Consider the following 21,993-nt stretch of genomic DNA (forward strand, 5'->3'; position numbering starts at 1 on the left):
GAATCTCTTCAGTGTCGTATTTTTTTTGTAACTAGTATTGATTGTTGTTTTTATGTATGCTGTATACATAAATAAAGGGCATCAACTTTTAGATTCCAATTAGCATTTGTAAGCTGCGGCTATTTAAAGCAGCAAAGTGTTATAACCGCTCGTTTTTTCATACGGAGAACAAAAGAGGTAGATTGTTGTATCACTACCTGGAACGCTATAAAAAATGTCTACGGAAGTTAAATGAGGTTGATGTGCAACAGTAGCAAACGTCCACTGCCTACATCTGTCCTCAAACCAATGTCTATGACTACAAAAGCATCTGCTGCTTGCGTAAGAGCACAGGTGGCTCGGTCCAGCATGTGCAAACAATGGTACCCACACACAGACACAGTTTTATGCTTATACAGGACTAAATGATTGCTCACCAAATGAGCTACTGAAGCTATGACAAACTGACACTAAACTATCTTGTGGAAAGTCCATCCATCCATTTACTTTGCCGCTTATCCTAACAAGGGTCGCGGGGAGTGCTGGAGCCTATCGCAGGGTACACCCTGAACTGGTTGCCAGCCAATCGCAGGGCACATGGAGACAAACAGCAGCACTTACAATCACACCTAGAGGCAATTTAGAGTGTCCAATTAATGTTCCATGTTTTTGGGATGCGGGAGGAAACCGGAGCGCCCGGAGAAAACTCACGCAAGCATGGGGAGAACATGCAAACTCCACACAGGCGGGGCCGGGATTGAACCCGGGCCCTCAGAACTGTGAGGCCAACGCTTTACCAGCTGAACCACCGTGCCGCCATCTTGTGGAAAGTATTCGTAAAAAAAAACAAAAAAACAATTGCATCCTTGCTTTGATGCCAAAAGTCTCTTAGTTCAGAAGCAAACTGGAAAACCATGTCCCGATTGGAACTGAGCTCTAATGTAGACTACTTTTCCCAGTTTAGCAGAAGTCCTGAATAGATCTTGCAAAATAAATGAATAAATAAATACATGCATTCAAGCAGATCCCTGTAGGAATATACAGCCAGCAAGCAGCCACTTTGCTCATCCTGTATGAGCATCCGTTCATTTTCTTGACAACTTTTTCTGGGTGAGCTGCTTTTGTGAAACTCATTTGGTGTTTGTAGGTTCTGTTGTCAATTTTGATGGCCAAGAGCAACACAATACATTTGAAGACAAAGTCAATAGCAAGCATCCGCCTCTGTTCTGATGCTGACGCTAAATCTGAGTTTGCCATTCATGTTCCAAATAGCTGAAATCCACTCAGCTATACACAGGCATTAGCAGACGGCGGTGCGTCATGCTCGTTGTGTTCAAATGTACTTAAGGCATTTCTGAAGTGATAGCAGTAATCACCGCAGGAGATTCGTATTTAATGTTCAACCTCATGATCAGTCTCACTAACTGGATGGTTTTTCTCACTTGGATAGCTTTAGATTGTAATGACCATTAAGATCCAAGTGATGATAGGAAACTAATGGAAAGCATCTCTGCTGAAATATTTTTATCTGGAAGCGAGTTTGATGCTGTTTATGCCTGCATTTGAGTACGGGATGCCTTCTGATGACTACTTATCTGGGAGCTAAAATTATTCTGTCATTGATCGTAAGACGGCACTCAGCACTCACTCCTCTATTGAGTGGGAAGTGAAAGTTCAAGTTAGCTTTCCACATCATTTGCTGCCTTTGTAATCGGACGTGGAAATATTCAAATTTTCTTGTCAGACGCCCCGCTTTGCCAAACCGAACTGTCATTGTTAATCCCGTCACTATAGAGAATAATTCCGTTAAAAATGTTTGTAGTACACGTTGATATCACCCAAGGAAGTTTTTTCTGTAGGAATTTGCAAAAATCTATAAATCCTCCCGAATTATTTGTGCTTTTTGATTATAACGTAAGACTTTACAGTGTTTCCCTTCATTTGTCAGTGACTAATGCTGTGCGTGGTTCCAAATAATAGGTCAGACATATATATGTAGGCGGATCTATGAAGATGTACAAAAATCTGAATCAGGTTTAGTACAACTATAAACTTATCCGTAATAGCCTGTCTATAACGAGAACGTGCATTTTTCAGTTGACTGCATAATTCAAAATCCTGATTTAAATCTTTTCATTTCATTCTTTCATTCCTAACAAAGCACTAATATCTCCACTTGAGAACATAAAAGATCACTTGTCTGAATTATTGTTTCAGATATTCCCAAATTAGCTCAAAATATGCATTTGTGATATTTGGAGCTAACTGCCAGCAGTTTCCCTACGAGTGACTGGCAACCAGTCCAATGTCTTTGTTTTTTATGACCAACTGTCGAAAAGAATTTAATAGGAACACACCAACTACTTAATGGTAAAGTCTAAAAATAATAAACATTAACCATAGTGAAATTTCAAATGGCAAAACTTATTTACAAAACCATTAAATTTACAGAAAATGTTTCAACAAAAAGGGGTGTGGGGCTATAAATTGAGGGACGTGGCAAATTTCAGGGTCCGAAAATGCAGAACTACAATAAAACTACATATTGGGGAAAATATAATTGAATGGCACTAAGGAACAGACTCAGTGTGGATCTGAAACCATCCATCCATCCGTCCAACCATCAACTAACTTAAAAAAAAAATACAAAATTTGAGTAAGCAGTTTCTAATTAAAAGTACATTACTGTATGTCACAATAATTATATATATTCTTTGTGGATTATATAGTTTTTTTTTTATTTCGGTGTTTATTTTTCATTTATAATTTTTTTATGGCTGTTCATAGAAAGTAAGTCACATTGGGTCACAAGTAGAAATAAGGGGAGAAGTACAGGGAGGTGTAAGTTTTTACTTCTTCCTTCTTCTTTTCAAATGTTTACAATTTCACTTGAGTCCTATTTTCTTTTAATGGGGTCTCTTCTGTTGTTCTCTCTTATACCGCTCTTACACGTTCGAAATAAGACAATTCGATTCAATATGTGTAAGGCACGAGTCAATCTCTTATTAAAAAAATAAAAACTCATTTGTGCCCACGTGTAATTTCAAGTGATGAGCTCGGGATTATGCTGTCCTGTGAGCTTTTGTTTCCACTGATGGGATTGTGCATAAAGGTCATGTGTTTTCTGAGCACATCATGCAAAATGTACTCCGTTGTCCTGCAGCCTCTCATACCTCATGTACTAAAAATAAAACTAGAGTGGTGGAGAGAGGGTCTTTATCCCAAGAGACTACGAGACCTCCAAGTCCTTTATATTTGAGTCCCTGTTGATATTAAAAAGTACTAAGCAAGAGGAGGAAAGTCTCCAAAAGCTCAGAAATACACGGACTTGCAACCCACCTTTCTGCTGCTTGAAGGACTGGATGGAGCCTGAGTGGTGCACCATTGCGGCGGCGAGCTCGTATTTCCACCCAGAGGAAATTCCTTAAGTCGAACGGCAAACTGGCCGCGCGCGTGTGAAACTATGACGGGGCTGTGTAGGGGTCCTCTCGGGTTCCATCCCGCCTAAAGAGCCCCCTTCCTCAGACAATCCGCAAAGCGCAAGGACACCTGTCTAAGCTCCGCATGCCACCCCCCGCCCCCACCCTCCCCATCAGAATCCCTCCTCTACTGGTGAACCATCCGCGGCTGTTGTCATGGTGACGTGCAGTGGGGGGGGGGGAGGAGGATAGAGGTAAAAAGGGGACTTGGGAAGGTGGGGGATTGACACGTCTCCCCTGACTGACAGACTCCGACTAAACTGCAGGAAACTCACCCTACTGGCACTTCTCAAATGAACCGACAGTTATGCGTATTGATCCAACCATTGATCAGTCACAACTTTTAGTGACTGACCGAATAGGGCTTGCCCCCACCACACACATGTACCTCACAGCCTAATGAACTCATAGCACAGGCAGCATAAAGTGCCGGCAACACAAAGTCCCCGTTGATTAAAAACAAACAGACAACAGACTTCGGATTACTCTTCTACTTTGAGCCAATGTGACCACTCCATTAGGTACACGTGCACAAGCTAATGTCAAAAAGTGCTTTTAGACCAGATGTGGGCAAACTATCTGCATGCATTCATTTAGCCTTTGTTTCCTTAAAGTGTTTAATTAAAATGCACATATTCATTTATTTAGTTTATCGTCAATACAAAAAGAGCACATTATTTTTTTACACTTAGAGTGCTGTGAAAAATGTATTAGCACCCTTCTTAAATTCAAATATTTTTGCACAGTTTACTCACTTTCATGTTTAAGATCGTCAAACAAATATCACCAAAGTGAATTTAAAATGCTGTTTTTAACAAGTGGTTTCATTTATTGGGGGGGGGGGTATACTATTAAGTTACCTGGGCCTGTACAACCAAGTAATGCCCCCCGAAACCCAATAACTGGTTGGGTCATCCTCTGCAGGAACAACTGAAATCAAGCGTTCTCTATATCTGGCAACAAGTCTCACATCTCTGGGATGATATTTTTGCCCATTGGAATTTTGAGTAGGCCACTCTAAAACCTTCATTTGTCTTTAGGAAACTATTCAGAAGTTGACTTTGATAGTGTCTTTTGGATTCTTTGCTTGTGCACTTGACCTCAAGGTCACCAACTTTTGGCTAGATGTAACGAGACACACACCTTCCAAAAATCTCATCAGTCCATATAATATTCTCCCAAAGCTCCTGGGAATCATTCAGATGTCCGTTATGTGCTTTTTGTTCAGCAATGGTTTTTGCCTTGGAACTCAGCTATGGATGTCATTTTTGCCCAGTTGCTTCATTTTTGTGTGTGTTTGTGTTGACCTCAACTGAGTGAAGAGAGGCTTGGAGTTCTTTACAAGTTGCCCTGAATTCCTTTGTTGCCTCGTGGATGGGAAGGTTCACCACTGTTCTGTTTTCTCCATGTGATGACAATGGTTCCACCTATGGTTCGCTGGTATCCTAATGCTTTACAAAGGGCTTTTGTAACCCTTTCCTCACCGATAGATATTACTTTAATTCTTCATTGTTATAAGATTTCTTTAGGTCAAGTCATATTGTTGCAGCTTTATTTTAGATCTTGTCTCTGACTTTATTTTGTTGGGACAGATTCCGTGTAAGTGATTTCTTGATTGAACAATCTGGAGGTAATGGGCTTAAATTAAAATTAACCCCAAAAATGTGATTAGCCACAATTAGTTAATAATTTATTAAAGGGAGTAATTACATTTTCATATTAAGCCAAGCCAAGTTTTTTTTTCTTAATTAAACCACCATTTACGTTTTAAGTTCATTTGGTTTATATTTGTCCGATACTTACTTTTCTATTAACATATATATATTTTGTTGTCATTTTTATTCCGTTTTAAATATTTTATCGGTTAATTCTCAAACTTTTTTAATCATGTAAAGCACATTAGGTTACCTCATGTATAAAATGCTCTATACAAATAAATTTGCTTTGCTTTGCTTTTTGCTCTGATGATCTTAAACATTAAAATGAGGAAACCATGCAAAAATATAAGGCGAATATCAAAACAAGTGGACATACTTTTTAATGCCACTGCAGTAAAACCTTATTTTAAATTTCATTAAATAATAAAGATAAAATTGTGAAAGAAATACTTTCATTTAAACATTGAATCTGTTTTCATTTTTATCTAGTCATTTTAATTCCAGTTGTCCTTGAGATACAAGTTTAAATCATTCCATGACCTCTCAACTCAAAACGACCAATCCTCTTTCATGAGTACAATGAATGGAAAGACCATTTTACCATACCACCCAACCCAAGGAAAGGAAAAGACCACTCTCTATTTACTCGGAAAAACATACTGCTGGCGTTCTCCAAAACCATCACTTTTCAGGAACCCAGACAAATATTTGTTGGCTCATTAACAACGCATCATTAAATAGAAGCCATTTTTAACACGTCAGATTGATCAGTAAGTCGTAAAAACAACAGACCTATCTGGGCAATGACAATGACCAATAGAGACAAAAGACATTGGAAACATTTCATATTCCCGCAGGAGCTTTGTACCCGTCTCCTGTCATCACGGTCTGCTATGCAAGAAAAAAAACCAAAACAAAACAAAGCAGTTATGTTTTTTTTAAAGAAATATTCACTGGAGCTCACTTCCCCTTGCAGCACTCATATCACAAAATTTTGCTCACATTTGAATGACAGTACATCTAATTGGAAAACCCGTAGTCCAGAGCTTGTGTATCACGAGGCACCACTCCACATTAATATTTAAAAAAGAATGAACCACTATTTTATAATTAAAATAGATTTTACATGAAGTGGTTAGTGCATCTGCCTGTGTGGAATGCATGTTCTCTTTAAGCATGCGTGGGTTTTCTTCAGTCACTCCATCTTCTTCCCACAATCCAAAAACATGCATACTGTATTTGGTTTACCAGAGACTCCAAACTGTCCATAGGTATGGATATGAGTGGGAATGGTTGCTTGTCTAAACTGTACACAACCTGCAATTGTTTGGCAACCAGTCCAGGGTGTACCCTGCCTCTTATCCATAAATTGGGGTAGGCTCCAGCTCATCTGCAACCCTAGTGACGGACAAAATAAATGGATGGATGAATATTTACCCTAAACCATTTTTATTTAACATCATCCACAACTGACTTGGCTCGTATGTAAGTTTAATAAATGATGTGGCCCTTAGACACACGTTTGCCCACCCCTACGGCAGGCTCAGTTAGGTTCTTGGGCTGCTTTGTTAAATTTAGCCCATGGTGTCGTGAACCAGTGTTGGATGCAAATACATTTTAAAGCTATCAAGGGATTATGAAGCAAAATGTGTTGGTCAGTATTAAAAAGATATGTCACAGTGTCATGGGTCAACAATGCACAAATACACAGCTAATAATAATTAAAAAAAAAAAGAATGTCTGAGAAGCAAAGCATCGCACTATTCGGAATAAATAGTAATACCATTGGAGATCTGTGATAGAAGCTGAAAAAAATATTCTGGGGAATGCAACCTTTGAACCGGAGAAGCATGGAGTACTTTCCGCGTGAATAGTGGGCAAAAATTCCTGTCCAGATGCTAAAATACCTGGCGAGACATGCCAAAACTTTCATTGTGAATTGTAAAAATACCTCAAAAGGTTGTGCAATCAAATAAATACAAATGTTGAGGGTGCCAGTACTATTATTATTGTCTACAACATTTGAATTTGTTTCTTAAAGACAAAATTTTGTTGGACCGCAAAAATAAAACTGACTAATTTTCACTGATTAATTTTAAATAAACTTTTATGTATTATTACATTTGCAACTTTCAAGATGTATTAGTGATCACTGTGGGGTTTTCATTCATTCCAATACATTTGTTCATGTGTACCTGAATCAGAATATTTGAAACAACTCTCAGTATGATGCAGTTCAATTTTATAGCAATCACATTTCCCCGTTTTTCAAAAAAATAAAAAATAAAGCCCTTGTATTTGATCTAATCGAAATCATTATGCAACCATTGGAGGGGCCGCCATGCACAGCAGAGTAACACAAAATGAGTGAATCACATGCTAGAATGTTGACTGAACAGCAATAACGACGCAGTTACGAAGAGACACCACACCCTTTCATCGCATTCTTCTTTGCGATTGCAGACCCTGAAAAAAAAAAAACTCCAACAATCAATAGAAAGACTGCTGCAGACCAGTCCTTCTTGGAGGCTAATTGTTACACATAAGTCTTGAAAATGACTACTTAGCTCCTATAGTACTGCTGCTAATGGGATCTTATAACTGAAGTTTAAATTTGATCTTATTTCTCTAAGGAGAAGACAGATTAAACAAGAGCCCACTTTATTTCTGGGCTAATCAAAGTGCCGCAGTATACAGAATACGTTGATGACGACTCTCACGCACAAGCGTGTAACAAAGAAAAACGATCCCCTTTTATTCGTCCAACCTCTACACAGTGGGAACTAAATCTTCAGCCTTCAAGGTCACCATGGTCCTATCTCAAAGTCAAGCAATAAGAAACTCCACTCAGAACCTGAACCCAGGCTCAAAAGCAGACACTATGATCTGGTAACCGGAAGACAGTAAGAACATGTGCGGTGGTATTCTGGATAACAGGAGGACATGTGCCATATCGAGGAAAATACCATCTGCTCTCCAACTTCCCCACTGTTTAGATGGAGGGAAAGTAAATTGTGGCGGGTGGAGAGCGGGCCTTGCAACACTCAAAGCTAATAGCATTTGTGGTGCCCCGACACTTAGTAAATAATCAAGCAGCTTTTATAGGGTCAGCCCCACGTAAAATTTCATCTCATCCTTCCCTGCGTGTTCGGATGTAGGTCAGACGACAGCACTGCAGAGGGAGAAAGGGTTTAGTAAGAAGAAACACTGCCATCCTATGGTGTATGCGTGTAACTGCAGCTTTCATGTTCCTTGGCTCTTCAAAAGCCAGGCTTTTGCGATTAAAAAAAAAATAAAGAAATTGTTTAAATAATTAATTTAACCTGACGGTTTTTTTTTCCAGAAACGTTTTCAATAAAAGTGAACAACTGGGAAAATGTGGTTGCACAAATGTGTACACCTTAAAAACGAGAGTTTTTTTTTTTTTTTTTTTTAATGGTCCAATAAAGCCAAAGTTAAATGAACCTTTTTGGTCACAATTCCAAAAGGTATTTTTGGCACAAACACAAGACTATTCCCCAAAAGAATGCCATACCTAAAGAAAAGCACCATGGCAAAATTTTGCTCGTTTGTTGTTTTTCTTCATGTGGAACTGGGGCCTTAAACAATGTGGATGGAACGATAAACGGTTCCAAATAGCAGCCATTATTAGCACAAAATCTTCAGGCTCATTCGAGCAAGCAAAAGAAATGAAACAAAAACCCTACTAGAACAGCTGTTTTTGTTTCTAGAGTTAATCAGAGCCACTTTAAATGGTGGCAGTTCTGTGCTGACTCCCATTAAATGTGTTTGAACATTATGACATAGTGCACATTTGTTCAACCACATTGTTTCATTTTTTAAATTTGAACTTTCCTTCTCAAACCCCCCCCCCAAAAAAAAAAAAAAATCCATTGAGTTGTATAGGTCACATGAACTGTCAAAACGGTTTTGAAATGGTTAGCTTAGTATACATGTGTGAAGTTTGACTGTTCTCCCGCGCATACCTGGGTTTACTCCAAATACTTTGGTTTCCTCCCAAAGTGGAGAGCAGTTGTTTTATTCCTCTCTGTGGTCTGAACTGTGACGTCTTTCCACATCAAGTGTGACAATCTTTACCCATAGACTGGTTAAATGTTGTAGAATACAGTGCATGTGCAGTAGCTCCCGTTCAATATGAAAGATAGGAGCATTTTGGGGCATAACTTTCCCAAAGTTGAAGGTCTTTTATAAGTGGAGCATTTCCGCATTTGGTATTGGGTCACACGTGAACTTCCAATCGGGGGAGCAAACGTGTGAGGACAACAATGGCAGCATCAAACTTGTCAAACTTCACTTGCTGTCTGTTCGAATTATCGAAAACTACTGCGACGTACAAAGAATTGTCCAGCACTCAACACAACTCTTTCAAGTTTACATCATACCACTGGAATTTTGATGGTAAATTTGCTAACATGGGTTCCAAGCTTTGTCTAAGAGTGCCAGGCTGTCCTGAGGGCTGTCGGATGTTACAACTCACCTGTATTTTGTTCCAAAATCACTAATTTGTTACACCCATAACACTGATTGTTCCACATTTTTAAAGTGGCCCGGGCCAGTAAGGCAATGTCAACCGCTAAAATGGTTCAGACACTGGTCAGTACAAATTTGATCAAATAAACACTGCATTGCAAGAAAAATAGTAAAATGTTGCATTTACAGTGAATAGTTGGACAACCACACTTTTTGCGCTACCGGGTATGACCGCGTAATCCTGGCTATGGCTGTCTACAGCTGTTGAGGGCATTCCTGATTCCTGAATTCTTCAATTTGTTTAAATTGTGTGCCCGAATCCACAATTTACAAAAATGTAACTTTTTGAATGGAATTGTGGAAATAAACTTTTCCATGATCTTCTAATTTTTGAGAAAGGCTCTGTATTACATAGGCGCAGGACCACCACCAGCCACTTCATATAAGATCGCAAACAGTTTTTATGTCACCCTAAGTGACAACTGAGTCAATCATGAAGCTCTATAATTTCCTCTCATTACTTATTCAAACATAAAGTTGCAGTTGGATTAATCAGATAATGGAAAAAAAATTATCCAGGTTATTGAACGGACCTTTGCTTTCTTGTGTGCTGAATTCAATCAATCAATAGGTCAACACTTTTTTTTTATTACGACAGAGGTTAAATCAGTAACAATATTGTTCTATATATCATCACAAACAAGGTCTATTGAACGTCATTCACATAGGAAGCTCCTTCAAATTTGAAAGTTAGTATAAATCTGCTCTTATGCAACTTGAACATTGTGCATGTTGAAGGTGTAAACTCACCGGAGGTCTGCTCGCTTCTGGTGTCTCCAGAGTGGGTATGAGTGGGCGAGGAGCTCCAGGAGGTCGAGTGGCTGAGAGCAGGACTGACGGGAACATTGCTGTGGCCGGCAGAGGACCGGCAGGGCCAATTTTCCAGCAGTGGCACCGACACGCAACTGTCTTGATGACATGATCCTCCTGCCCAACAAGCACATGTCATTAGTGTCAGTCATGTCATCTTGTCCTAAAGTGCATCCAGAGACATCATGGACATGTTTGGCAATTACAGGTAATATCAAAAATGCGCATCAGCACAATAAACACATGATCACAGTCTCCGATAATGTTACAGCACTCATTCATTTTTAAAAGGACTTTAAAATTCCTTTCAGTTCCCTTGAGGCGTGACACTTTTAGTCAGAAACAAGGCGCCCGTTGTTTAGCTGGACACTCACAGGAAGGGTTACAAAAATTCAATGTTGGAAACTTTCCGTGGGAAGATTGTACATGGTGATCCACAAAATGATTGACTCACTTTATATAGTGAAGTGAATTGCTATTTACATATTTCTGGGATCGTCTAGAAATTGTATACTAGGTTTGGGTGCATATATGACCATCAACGCTTGTATAAATGATCCTATAGTTCTACTTAAAGCATCAAGATATGTACCTGAAATGTTCACTGTTGCATTTCTTTGAAATCTGATCCATATCATATTAAAGGCACATCGTTAGGTAGAGCTGCACAAGCTAATAAACTAAAAAATAAGAGGCGTATCCAAAGTTGTGGCTTTACAAAAACAACAATGCTCTATTTTGATTGACATTTTCTTGTCATACTGAGAGTTGTTTCAAATATTTTGACCCAGCTAACCATGTTGCCAAACTATTAGAATTACCGTATTCATTTTAATTTGTTTCCAGTGGAAATATGGCATGTCAAGACAGAGATTTACATTCAGTAAGGGTTCATTGGCATTCGGGTTCATTGGGCCCAACAGTATGTGCACTCAGTATCCAAACATCATGAGTCACTGACGACTTTCCGTCCACAGGTTAGATTTCGCCCGACATCATGATGGCGCCCCGTAAGAAGGGAGCCAGTGGTCAGATCGCCTGGTGCACACATGACTGAAATAGTGGATTTTTAGTCCATGACAGTAGCAGCAATCATTACCAGCACGGCCTGAAGGTGAAGATGAAGCATCTCCCCCCCCCCCGAGTCAGCATATTTAGAAAACTCCCCGTGGGGCTCGGCTGCCATTAATGAAGATTATTGCACCGGCACGGATTGACAAAGTGCAAGTAGACATACTAGATCTTTTGCTAAATGGTCAGATAAGAGTAAGAGTGTGCATTGGTCCTGTACGGCTGCACTCACTGAGTGAAAAACTGTCATTAAAATTTTCAAAAGGCATGGAGACATTAGATTAGATCGATACATGAGCAGGTACCGTGCTGTACTTCCTGGATGAACTTCCTGCCTCCCTGATTATTTATTTAAACAAAAAACAGAGCATGGTCACTCCATCCCTCTATTAAGCAAAATTTCCACGATGTTCCACGACTGAGTGATCGTGACTACACCGAATCAAATGTCATTATTTTAATTGATCTGCACAACATGTTCGCTGAGTGCACACAGAAATCTTCACTTTGGCAGCTACTTAACAACAGAATAAAGTGCGCATTAACAGTTATAGAATCTCATACAAAACTATTAGGTAAAGGGGGTGTGACTACAGCCTGAAGGACATTTTGATTGTAGTGTGCATTCCAACATGGCCCCTGAGAGCCAGTGTGCACCTAAGAAGCTCTTAAACAGTCTGCATTAGTGATCGCTAGAAGCCGAAAACATTTTCCATCAAATCTCCAGACATCTTTTAAAGTCAAAATGCTGAGCAGATAGTACAAACGGAATTTTAAAAAAATGTCTAGAGGGCGCAAAGTGAAGCAGCCGTAAAGCGTCGGCCTCACAGTCCTGAGGTCCCAGGTTCAATCCCAGACCCACCTGTGTGGAGTTTGCATGTTCTCCCCGTGCCTGCGTGGGTTTTCAAAGGGCACTCAAACTAAATTGCCGCTAGGAGTGATTGTGAGTTCGGCTGTTTGTCTCTATGTGCCCGGCAATTGGCTGGCAACAAGTTCAGGGTGTACCCTGCCTCCTGCACGTTGAGAGGTGGGATAGGCTCCAGCACTCCCACGACCCTTGTGAGGATAAGCGGCAAAGAAAATGGATGGATGGATATATATACACAGACAGAGAGAGAGAGAAATAATGTCCGATCATAATTGGAACCCAATGTATTTGTACTGTTCATCCATTCATGTCATTTTCTGCTTATCCTCACTAGTGTTATGTTGGTGCTAGAGGAAAGGCAGGGTACACCCTAAATTGGTCACCAGCTATTACCAGGTATTTCTAATATTTGTATCTAAATCAGGTGTACAAGATAATCAGCAGTGTCAGAAGGGTGGTAGTTAAAACTGGGGAGTAAAAAAACCTCATGGCAAATACAAATATTGGGCCCAAAATAAAACTGGCAAACATTTCTGAAAGGTGTATTTTGCTTCATCCCAGTAGGCACCAAAGAATACAGTACATTTTTTTGAGTGATAAACAACAAAACAAAATAACAACTATAGCGTCCTGACTATTGGAGTATGTTAATCAGTCCAGATGATTCACAGAGTTGTAAAACGGTTGGAGATTTTACGAGGAAGAGAAAAAAGTATGGCAGTCGCGGTTTAACAATTTATGGCAATTCTGCACTACTTGAGTCAAATAAGTACGTACGAGTTGAAGTAGATAACTGAGACTCCTGATGTAGAGAAATATTTTCATTGGCTGTTATTGAGCTCCCTCACCATCACCCAAAGAAGCAAAACATCATTTATGCTTAAGTCAAAATATACTGTATACTTATGCAATATTGGTCTTTCCATTCCAGTTATAGATACTCTGTGAGAGATTAACACAGGTTTTAATTGACAGCAAACTTTTAAACAAGACTTCCAGTTTCATCTCTTCATAAACATTGTCCTATTAGCAATCAGCGCATAACCATATTGTTTACATCTTCCTGTATGTATACTTCAGGCCATGATGATCTGTACAGTAACAACTCATAAAACTGGTAACATGCGTGCGTGCATTAGAAAGAACTTCATTAAAGTGAGTGGCTGTCATGGTCTCTATGCCTCATCAGCGATATTCAAGCACATAAATTCAAATTAGCTCCTGATCATTCTGAAAACATTTAATTGGAATGATATGTTTTAAAATATGCAGAATGCTGGGACAAGCTATTGTTTTCTTGAATATGTAAAACAACATGATGGCTTTGTCTGTCTATTCTATGTTTAACAAAACAGCTTTACCAGGCGTTTCCAACATTCATTCAATGTTCATGAATAAATCAACGCAAAAGATCTAATTCCATCTATTGTTTCCTATCCATACCTCCAGCAATTTAAATCAATCAATTTTAAGGGATGACAAGATGAATTATCTACTGTACTTAGTGGTTTGCAATCAACTTAAGATGTTCACGGTGTCCATCAGACGCTTTTTAGGAACGGTAGTGAGGTAAATCTCTTCTGTCTTTTAGGTGTACGTACACGGTAAGTACAGTAAACAAGAACTGGTAAAGTGTATGTATTTCAGTTCAGATTTGTGATTATTTCGTTGTTATTGATATAAAATACTAAATACAATGTTGTGTTCATTTAGTCTGGTGATTCATGATCAGTTTGCCTGGTCGGCACAAGTTTTTGTGTTTATTGTTTTGGTCGAAGATCACAAATCCTCCTGTATTATCATTGACATAGTTTGTGAACTACACATACTTCTTGTTGCTAATGATGTAGAAGATGCATCGTGTTACGCATATAGATTAAGAAAAATGGAAAATGTGAAAAACGTTTTGTTGTCGTCAATAATAGATAGGGTTTTATATATATATATATATATATATATATATATATATATATATGTATATTATACACACACACACACACACATACAGTATTGATATCCTCCCTGTGACATTTTAAAAGTGGTTTCAATGTTAATAATTTAGATGGACTATATTTACAAATACATAAAACGACTTTCTTTTGGACTTAAAGCGATTCTGTTTTGTGAAACTCACCCGAGGAGCCATCAACATCCCGAGATAATTTCTCCTCCATGTGTCAGCAATAAAAATCCTCCATCAGTAACTTTGAGATTGACACATGTCCACCTGTAAGAGCTGCATAATCTCACGAGGCTGTCATTCCCCCACAGTGCCGCACTTTGAGCTGCAAAATAACCTGGAACGCTGCAGCTGGGACGGAGGGGTGGAGTTTGAAGTGTTTTGTTTGGTGAAATCGGCTCCAGCATTAAACTGTCAAGCTCGAGAATACTGATTTGATGGAACTGCTTTATGGATCATCACTCACCCCCTCAAAAAGGCTTGGCGCGTCACCCTTCCATCTCTCAACCAATTACAACAAGAGGACAGTATATTTTCAAAAGTGGACTTGGTTTGAAGTTGGTGGAATAAATCAACGTTTGAAACTTTGTTTCATTAGATTAATGCAATTGTATCTGATGGAAGTCCCACTTCACGTGTTTCAGCAGCAAAATATTATGCAATTTGTCATACAATATATTTTAGAAGAGAAAAATGGTTGTGCAGTGAATACGTGACATGATCACAGAGTTATTGGGCCTATCACTGGGGCTAATGCAGTTAATCACAATTGTTAACGTAGCTGTACATTTGATAGATATTACAGTACTGCATTTCTTGGTGCTTGTCAATTTTGTACTTTTTCCACAAGATGGCGCTACTGCACAAGCTATTGGAAATGCGCGTTTTGATCCCGAGTTGTGTTCAAAATTAGACCGTTACAAAATTGTTCAGCGATTATTTTATTAACACACAAGTAAACTTGTCAACAAATATTTCTGATTATGAAAATAATCAAATATTTTATAAATAAAATTTTCTTACATAGCAGATTAAGTGTTAACAGAAGTGTGGTGTTGGTTTTGTTGACAGCACTTGAACACACCGCAAGTACAACTACACAAAGTTAGCCTAGCTTCAGGTAAAACCAATGGGGAACATGTACAGTATAGCTATAAGTTTGAAACGCTACGAAGCAGAATATTTGCGTTCGTAGGCTACGTTTCACATTGCTGTGGCGTCTAAACACGAGGTGCGAGGAGAATATAGCCACTGTCCGGGTTGCATAGGTTACGTCACTGTCGCGGCTGTGCTTTGCAGTTTTAGCTTTTTTAGCTTCGGCGCTAATGTTAGCCGAAGCTAAGGGCGACGTCATGCCGCAGCACGTCGCCTCGACAGCTCCGAAGAGTACAAGCCGCTTCTTACTTCTCTTTTGACCACCGCCGCACAGCCGGAAGAGTTGGCCAGTTAGTAGTACAGTAGTTAGTTGGTAGTTTTAGAAGGAGCAACACAAAGTAGACTGAAGGCGAAAACTTAATTTCACCGTTGCCTTTTGCTTGGAAGTGCACGATGGGGATGTGCTTACCGTGCTTTGGTGGGGCAGTCGACGACGCTGTTGACACTCCAGATCCTGTATGTAACCATGACGAACTAACTCCTATCAGTGCAATGTCTGTGCTATTACTCTCATTAAGTAGGCCGTGAAAGTGCCGTGAACTCGTGTTTATGTCGAAGCGTTAAACGCGAGGCCCAGCTCGGCGAACCACATTTTGGTTTGTTTACTTTTTTGAAGGTAAATATGTCTGTCGTGTTTCCAGGAGACGAGGCGGCGACAGTTGGCTGAGGCTGCAGAAAAAAGACGAAAAGAGGTAAGCCTAATTCTTTGGGAAAGAAATATTTTTCCTCCTAAAACACAACAGACAGATTGACTGTATGAGGGGTAACGAATCCCACTTTCATGACGGTGTCATGAGACGTACCAGCCTCAGGATGTTCGTGGTGCTTTTGCCGTTTTACCTTTTATTTTGCCGGAAAGGTTTCATTTAAATACATCAATTCTACAAGGGAAATCGGACCAATATAGTATCAAATGATCTGAATATATGATACGTTAAACAGAAAAGTTAAATAATTGAAAACAGTAAGGGGAATAATGACTTAAATAAGATTTAAAACACAAAGGAAAAACACATTGAAAGCATTGACACTGTATAGACTTTTTGAATGGAAAAGGGAAGATTTTTTTTAATCCATGTAGTGGACATTAATATTTCGGAAATAAAATATTCATAAAGTACAGATGCAGTTTTTCATCAATAGCAAGGTAGTGAAATTAGGATCACAACACTGATTTAAATAAATTAATGGATTACAAAAGACTCTGCAAGTGTGTACATGAGGCTTCAAAACTGATTAAAACTTTATTTCTCGTCTCTTCGTGCCTTGCTGAATGCACTGAAACCAATATTTCTCTTACGACGTTGAAAAAAATGAATCCTACTTTGCATAGCATCTTTCTTATGCCTTCATATAACTACGTTTCAGCCGTGTAATCATCGTGGGGCTTTTCCATGCTACGACCATGAGGCGCTCTAAAGCTGCCACGCCAGCAGTGTTGAGAGCAGAGCCCAGGTCCACATACTGACTCCCAAGTCATACTTATTTTATTACTGTTTATTTTTAAATCCTCCCGCCTGGCTGACAACGAGGAACTCTCAAGCAGGCACACCAGCGCTAAGCCCATGTCCACATTGTTTTGTGTCATATTGTTTATGTTCTGTGATGCAGGCACCATCACTCACTGATGGGTCAGTGTCTGTCGCTTTCTTATTGTGTTTTTTCTAGACACTAAAAGGTTGTAGTTGTCTGCATTGACTCTGAAAATTTTATTTTCAGCTTATACATTTTTTTTCTCTCACCCCCAGCAAGACTCATTTTCTTGTCAGCAGCTGGTGTATCACATACTGCACATTTTTTTCCCTCAATCCATAATTTCCCAAAGGTCAACGTTGAAATGTTTTTGTTACATTTTGCTTCCAAATGTTCTGCATTAAGCAATGCCTTTCTATTGAAACTCTGCTGCTGAACGTTGATTTTACAAATGTCAAATCTGATCTACACTGGGTGTGTTGTTTTAATGAGTGCTACCACCATCTAGTGGCATTATCATGTTACTGAGGATGTGCAGCCCTTATTTCCTCAAGGTGGGGGCATCAGGAGATTTATTTGGAGCGTGGTGTCGTTTCGGCCACTATAAGTATTCTGAACTGATCTCTTCACTGGTAAACGCACAAGTGTAAATTGTGAATTGAGAATTTGTTTGCAGAGCTCTGTTTTAAGTGAACTAATATATTGAAGAAAGAAAGAGGGGAAAAAAAGAAGGAAATTAAGATGATCTTTAGTGAGCAATGTTTTACTGTCCAGAGAAGCCACTTGCGCATCCGTAAGAGCCAGACAAAAGCTGCTACAAGGTAAGTGGACACAAATAGGTGACTCTTGATTGTCCCTTACCTCATCTACCGCACCCCCCCTTGGGCCTGCAAAAAAAAAAAAAAAACAGAAAAGAGAAAGAAAAAAGGGGCACACTCTGGCACTGTGTACAATAAAAACTGCTCGCCTCATTCTTACTGCTACAAATAAAACACGCTGGATCTTAACCCACCCTGACATTGCAGCACATCCTTAGTCTATATTGCCTCTGAATCTCATACATTTCTGGCATTTCTACTGTTTGTCGCTTTGCTGGTTGTGATGCACTCCTGTTGTTAAATGTAAACTATTTGTTGAAATAAGCACGCTATCTGGACCCACCCCTAGCCCTGTATGTCTGCAACATTATTTTTTTTTTTTAACGCCTGCCGTTTAATATTCGATGCTCTTTATCAGACAGCACACCGGGGTGTCAAAAACCCAGAAGCGGTTGAAAGGAAAAGAAAAAAGCAAGAAGAGATTGAGAAGCAGAAGATGAGCACATCTGTTTCTGGGAGCGGCGGTGGGTTGAAGGTAAGCCATTTTGCACCCCTTTGCATTGACGTTGAAGAATAACACAATTATGTAAAACTGCATGTAGGTTTTGCAGGAACCGGACAATTGAATCATTGTGATATTTCATCCAAAGTATAAATCTTTTCACTCAGATTCATAGATTTAACACCGTTGTTGTGTGTGAGATCAAAGTTTCTGTAACCCGTGGACTCAATGTGCCTGTAAAGCACCTCAGAGAAATGATAACCACTTTCCCAAATTTGAACGATTAAAAGTAAATAAATTTAAAAAATAATAAATTCCCGCGGCCTACAGAGTGCAACTGCTTATAAGCCTTGCCCAGTACATTTGTAAAGGAAATACCATTTGGTACATACATGGGCCATAGCCGTGTAAAATCCGCAAGTGCCCACATTGAAACTTACGTTGAAACACAAGATATTTACAAAGACGGTACACAGAGAGTTTAACGCTAGCGCTGCGCTAACAGGGCCAGTGGAAAAAAAAAAACATTCAGGTAAAAATCACTGAGACATGGCAATAAAACGCTAGGGTCGGACCGGTAAAAGTCACTTCCTCGGCACATATTTTCCACCGGTCTCATTCTTACTTTTTCAGCTCGAGTGCCCCCCTGCGGCCATTAGAAAAAAAATGCACAAATTAGCTGCATCACCGCATAAACCACAGGGTTGGAAGTGTGTGAAAAATGTTGCGGCTTACAGGCCGGAAATTACGGTAACTGATTGGGCCTACCTCAGCAGTAAAAACTGGAATCAAGTGTTTTCCATACCTGACAGTATTTCACACTGTCTGGAGATATTTTCACACACTCTTTAGGAATTGTTTGAATTCAGCAAAAATTTACTTTTTTTTTTTTTAATCATAAACAGCCTTTTGAAAGTTATGCCACAGCATCTCTGTATGATTAAGATCAGGACTTTGACTAGACCACTTCAAAAGTTTTGTTTTCTTTTTAAGCCATTCACAAGTTGACTTACTCGTGTTGTGGTTAGGAAAAAAAATGCACAAATTAACCGCATCACCGCATAAACTGCAGGGTTGAAAACATGTGAAAAAAGTCACGGTTTATAGGCCGGAAATTACAGTAAATAGAATAAGACTTCAAAATTTGGAAAAAATCAAGTCATTCTCTCTGTTCTGCGGTGATGTAAACTTGACAATATACACCACTAGTCCAAACGGATGCTACTTTGTCTAGTATCTTCTTATGCGTACACATAAACTACATGTTTTATCCTAAAACAATATATACTTAAAATGTCCAGTGGCTGGAGTATATCTCAACAGTTTGACATCGGGCCTTTCCATGCTGCGACATCGATGTGCTCTAAAGCGGCTGGCTGTAACATCGGAATTTTTTTTTTTTTGGACCTCGCTCTTCTGCCTTCTGAGTGGGGGGCCCCATAGTTCAGTGGTAAACCAAGGGTTGTGAGTTCATATCCCACTGTGGCCTGCACTCCTCGAGAGGGGTTTCGTCTGGAAGGGCATCCGGTGTAAAAACTGTGGCAAACAAATATGAGCGTTCATCTAAGATGTCACGCTGTGGCGACCCCTAACTGGACAAGCTGAAAGAAACTTCTTCTGCCTTCTGAGTAACTCTGTAACTCTGGTCTTTAAATTGGATTAAAAATAAAATAAAATCCCCCTCTTGCTATTCTGACTTTTCTGTGATGTGCATGCAGTCACAGCAAAAGTGTGTTACATGGTGTCATTTTTAGCCATGCTCCCTCCCCCCCAAAAATCAGGAAAACTGAAATGGTGTAAAACAGCTCTATATCTCCATAATTGAGTATCACAGTCTAGGTCTTAACATGATTCAGCAATTATCTCTTAAGTATGATTTATTTACGAACAAATCTCTGAATTTACTTTAAAGGGACTTTGAGAATATAACAATTATGATCATCTTTCTTCTTCTTTTTTGTGTTTGTTCCATAGTGGCAGGTAGGCTGAAGTGGTGAGGCTCAAAAGGACCAAAACCACAGAAGGATCACTGCGAGAAGTTTTGAACAGCTGTCCACATCTGTATTTATGTTTTTTATTTTCACAAAAGTTTGTGACAAACAGCTCAAAGTGCTTAATACTGACCGATTAGATCTGATTGGGGCAGGAATAGATCGCGCTTTAATCTTGTTGCAAAACCAGCTGGACATGTGGGTCATATTAGTAAAAAGTTGTCAGAATGAAAGTTTCATCAAACCAATCTACAATAGTAAGGGTCCCATTTTTTCATGACTTTTCCAAGCATGATTATCCAAACTTCACATTGTTTGGACTGCTTTGTTCATGTTTGGCTACTCAGTGAAGTGCAAGGTTAAGGTTGATTATGTGCAGGTTTTCACTAAAAGCATCATCGCAGACCTTCAAATATTGCATCAGGCTGATGAAATTAACACTACTTTTGTTAATCTTATTGTTAGCACAATCTCACTTTGCTGCCGTGAATTACACGTATCACAAGCTACATGTATAACATGCTGAATTTGTGAAGTCCGTTGCCATATGTGAGCTTTTCTTTCAAGCACAGTTGTATGTGAACGTACACTTGAATTACCAGCAAGCTGCAGTGTGATTAGAATGTACTGAGAAAGTGAAGGACTAACACTTAAGCTATTTAACTTTCATTTTTTTCCCCACTGCTTTGGCTTATCTGTAAGCGCTTTCGGCAATCGGTCGCAAAGGGACGGATAAGCCAATGTACTGTAATTTGCTACAATAAATAACGTTTCTGAAATGACCGTGTGGATTTTGTATGCAGGTATTTAGTATACATTCAGATAAATTATGAATGACAAGCCGCACAGCCATATTTACATGCGTCTATTCTGAGGTCATAGTCTGCTTTATTTTCAACTCTTTACAATTGTTAAGTCAATAAAATCATTGTTAAATTTTAATGGCATCAATTAAAACACTGGACTGTTTGTGTACACCAGTTGATCTCAAATAATTGCATAATACAGGCCTTCCAAAATGGGCACAAGAAACATTTCATTACTTTCTTCACCTTTAGGGGGGAGCAAAGTATCAAATGAAACCAGGTGAGATGAAACAACCCATAATACCAAAACCTTACAGTGCTATGAAAAAGTACTTATTTTTGCAGTTTCCCAACTTAATGTAAATATCAGCTATATACACTGTAAATTTAAAATGGGGTTTTAAAATAATACTCAAGGAAAAACAACTTTAAGGTTAGCTGGCCTGTATGGAAAAAGTATTGCCGCACTATTGCTAATACTGTAATTCCCGACCTACAGAGTGCACCTGGTTATAAGACTCACTCAGTCCATTTGTAAAGGAAATACCACTTGGTACATACGTAGGCTGCAGTCGTATAAAAGCCGCAAGTGGCCATATTGAAACTGACATTGAAATGAGATATTTACAAAGACAGACAGTACACAGAGAGTTTGACGCCAGCGCTGCCACGCTAATGCTAGCGCCGCGCTAACAGGGCCAGTTAAAAAAAAAAAAAACTGGTAAAAATCTCTGAGACATGGCCGTAACACGCTAGCGCACTGCTAACAGGGCCGGACCGGTAAAAGTCACTTCCTCGGCACATATATTCCACCGGTCTCACTCTTACCTTTTCCAATCTAGTGCCCCCTTGCGGCCATTAGGAAAAAAATG

The 21,993-nt window shown here is 39.3% G+C and overlaps 2 protein-coding genes across 3 annotated transcripts in view; one reads left to right on the top strand and one right to left on the bottom strand.

Moving 5' to 3' along the window:
* Positions 1-14,683, bottom strand: part of ano3 (anoctamin 3) — a 51,849-nt gene extending 37,166 nt beyond the window's left edge. The window contains exons 1-2 of the mRNA XM_061823615.1: positions 14,551-14,683; positions 10,418-10,594 (exon numbers count right to left, since the gene is read on the bottom strand). Of these exons, the coding sequence (XP_061679599.1) occupies positions 10,418-10,594; positions 14,551-14,590 (217 nt within the window). The 5' untranslated portion in view covers positions 14,591-14,683. The remainder of the gene's footprint in view (positions 1-10,417; positions 10,595-14,550) is intronic.
* A 775-nt stretch (positions 14,684-15,458) lies between these two features.
* svip (small VCP interacting protein) lies at positions 15,459-21,103 on the top strand. Of its 2 annotated transcripts, XM_061823624.1 has the most exons (5): positions 15,459-15,987; positions 16,173-16,223; positions 17,779-17,825; positions 18,241-18,357; positions 20,299-20,320. In XM_061823624.1, exons 1-4 carry the CDS (start codon positions 15,925-15,927, stop codon positions 18,320-18,322), a joined length of 243 nt encoding a protein of 80 aa, XP_061679608.1. In that variant the 5' UTR covers positions 15,459-15,924; the 3' UTR covers positions 18,323-18,357; positions 20,299-20,320. The 2 variants fall into 2 exon arrangements, with proteins under 2 accessions (XP_061679608.1, XP_061679607.1); XM_061823623.1 differs by lacking the exon at positions 17,779-17,825 and having other exon boundaries at positions 15,470-15,987; positions 20,299-21,103.
* The last annotated feature ends 890 nt before the right edge of the window (positions 21,104-21,993 follow it).

The sequence above is a fragment of the Syngnathoides biaculeatus genome, chromosome 6, assembly GCF_019802595.1.
Source record: "Syngnathoides biaculeatus isolate LvHL_M chromosome 6, ASM1980259v1, whole genome shotgun sequence".
NCBI lineage: Eukaryota > Metazoa > Chordata > Actinopteri > Syngnathiformes > Syngnathidae > Syngnathoides > Syngnathoides biaculeatus.

Coding starts and splice junctions, on each gene's coding strand:
- svip (XM_061823623.1), top strand. CDS start 15,925: ATGGGGATGTGCTTACCGTGCTTTGGTGGGGCAGTCGACGACGCTGTT. Junction 15,988..16,172: donor CTGTTGACACTCCAGATCCT/GTATGTAACCAT, acceptor TCGTGTTTCCAG/GAGACGAGGCGGCGACAGTT. Junction 16,224..18,240: donor CAGAAAAAAGACGAAAAGAG/GTAAGCCTAATT, acceptor GCTCTTTATCAG/ACAGCACACCGGGGTGTCAA.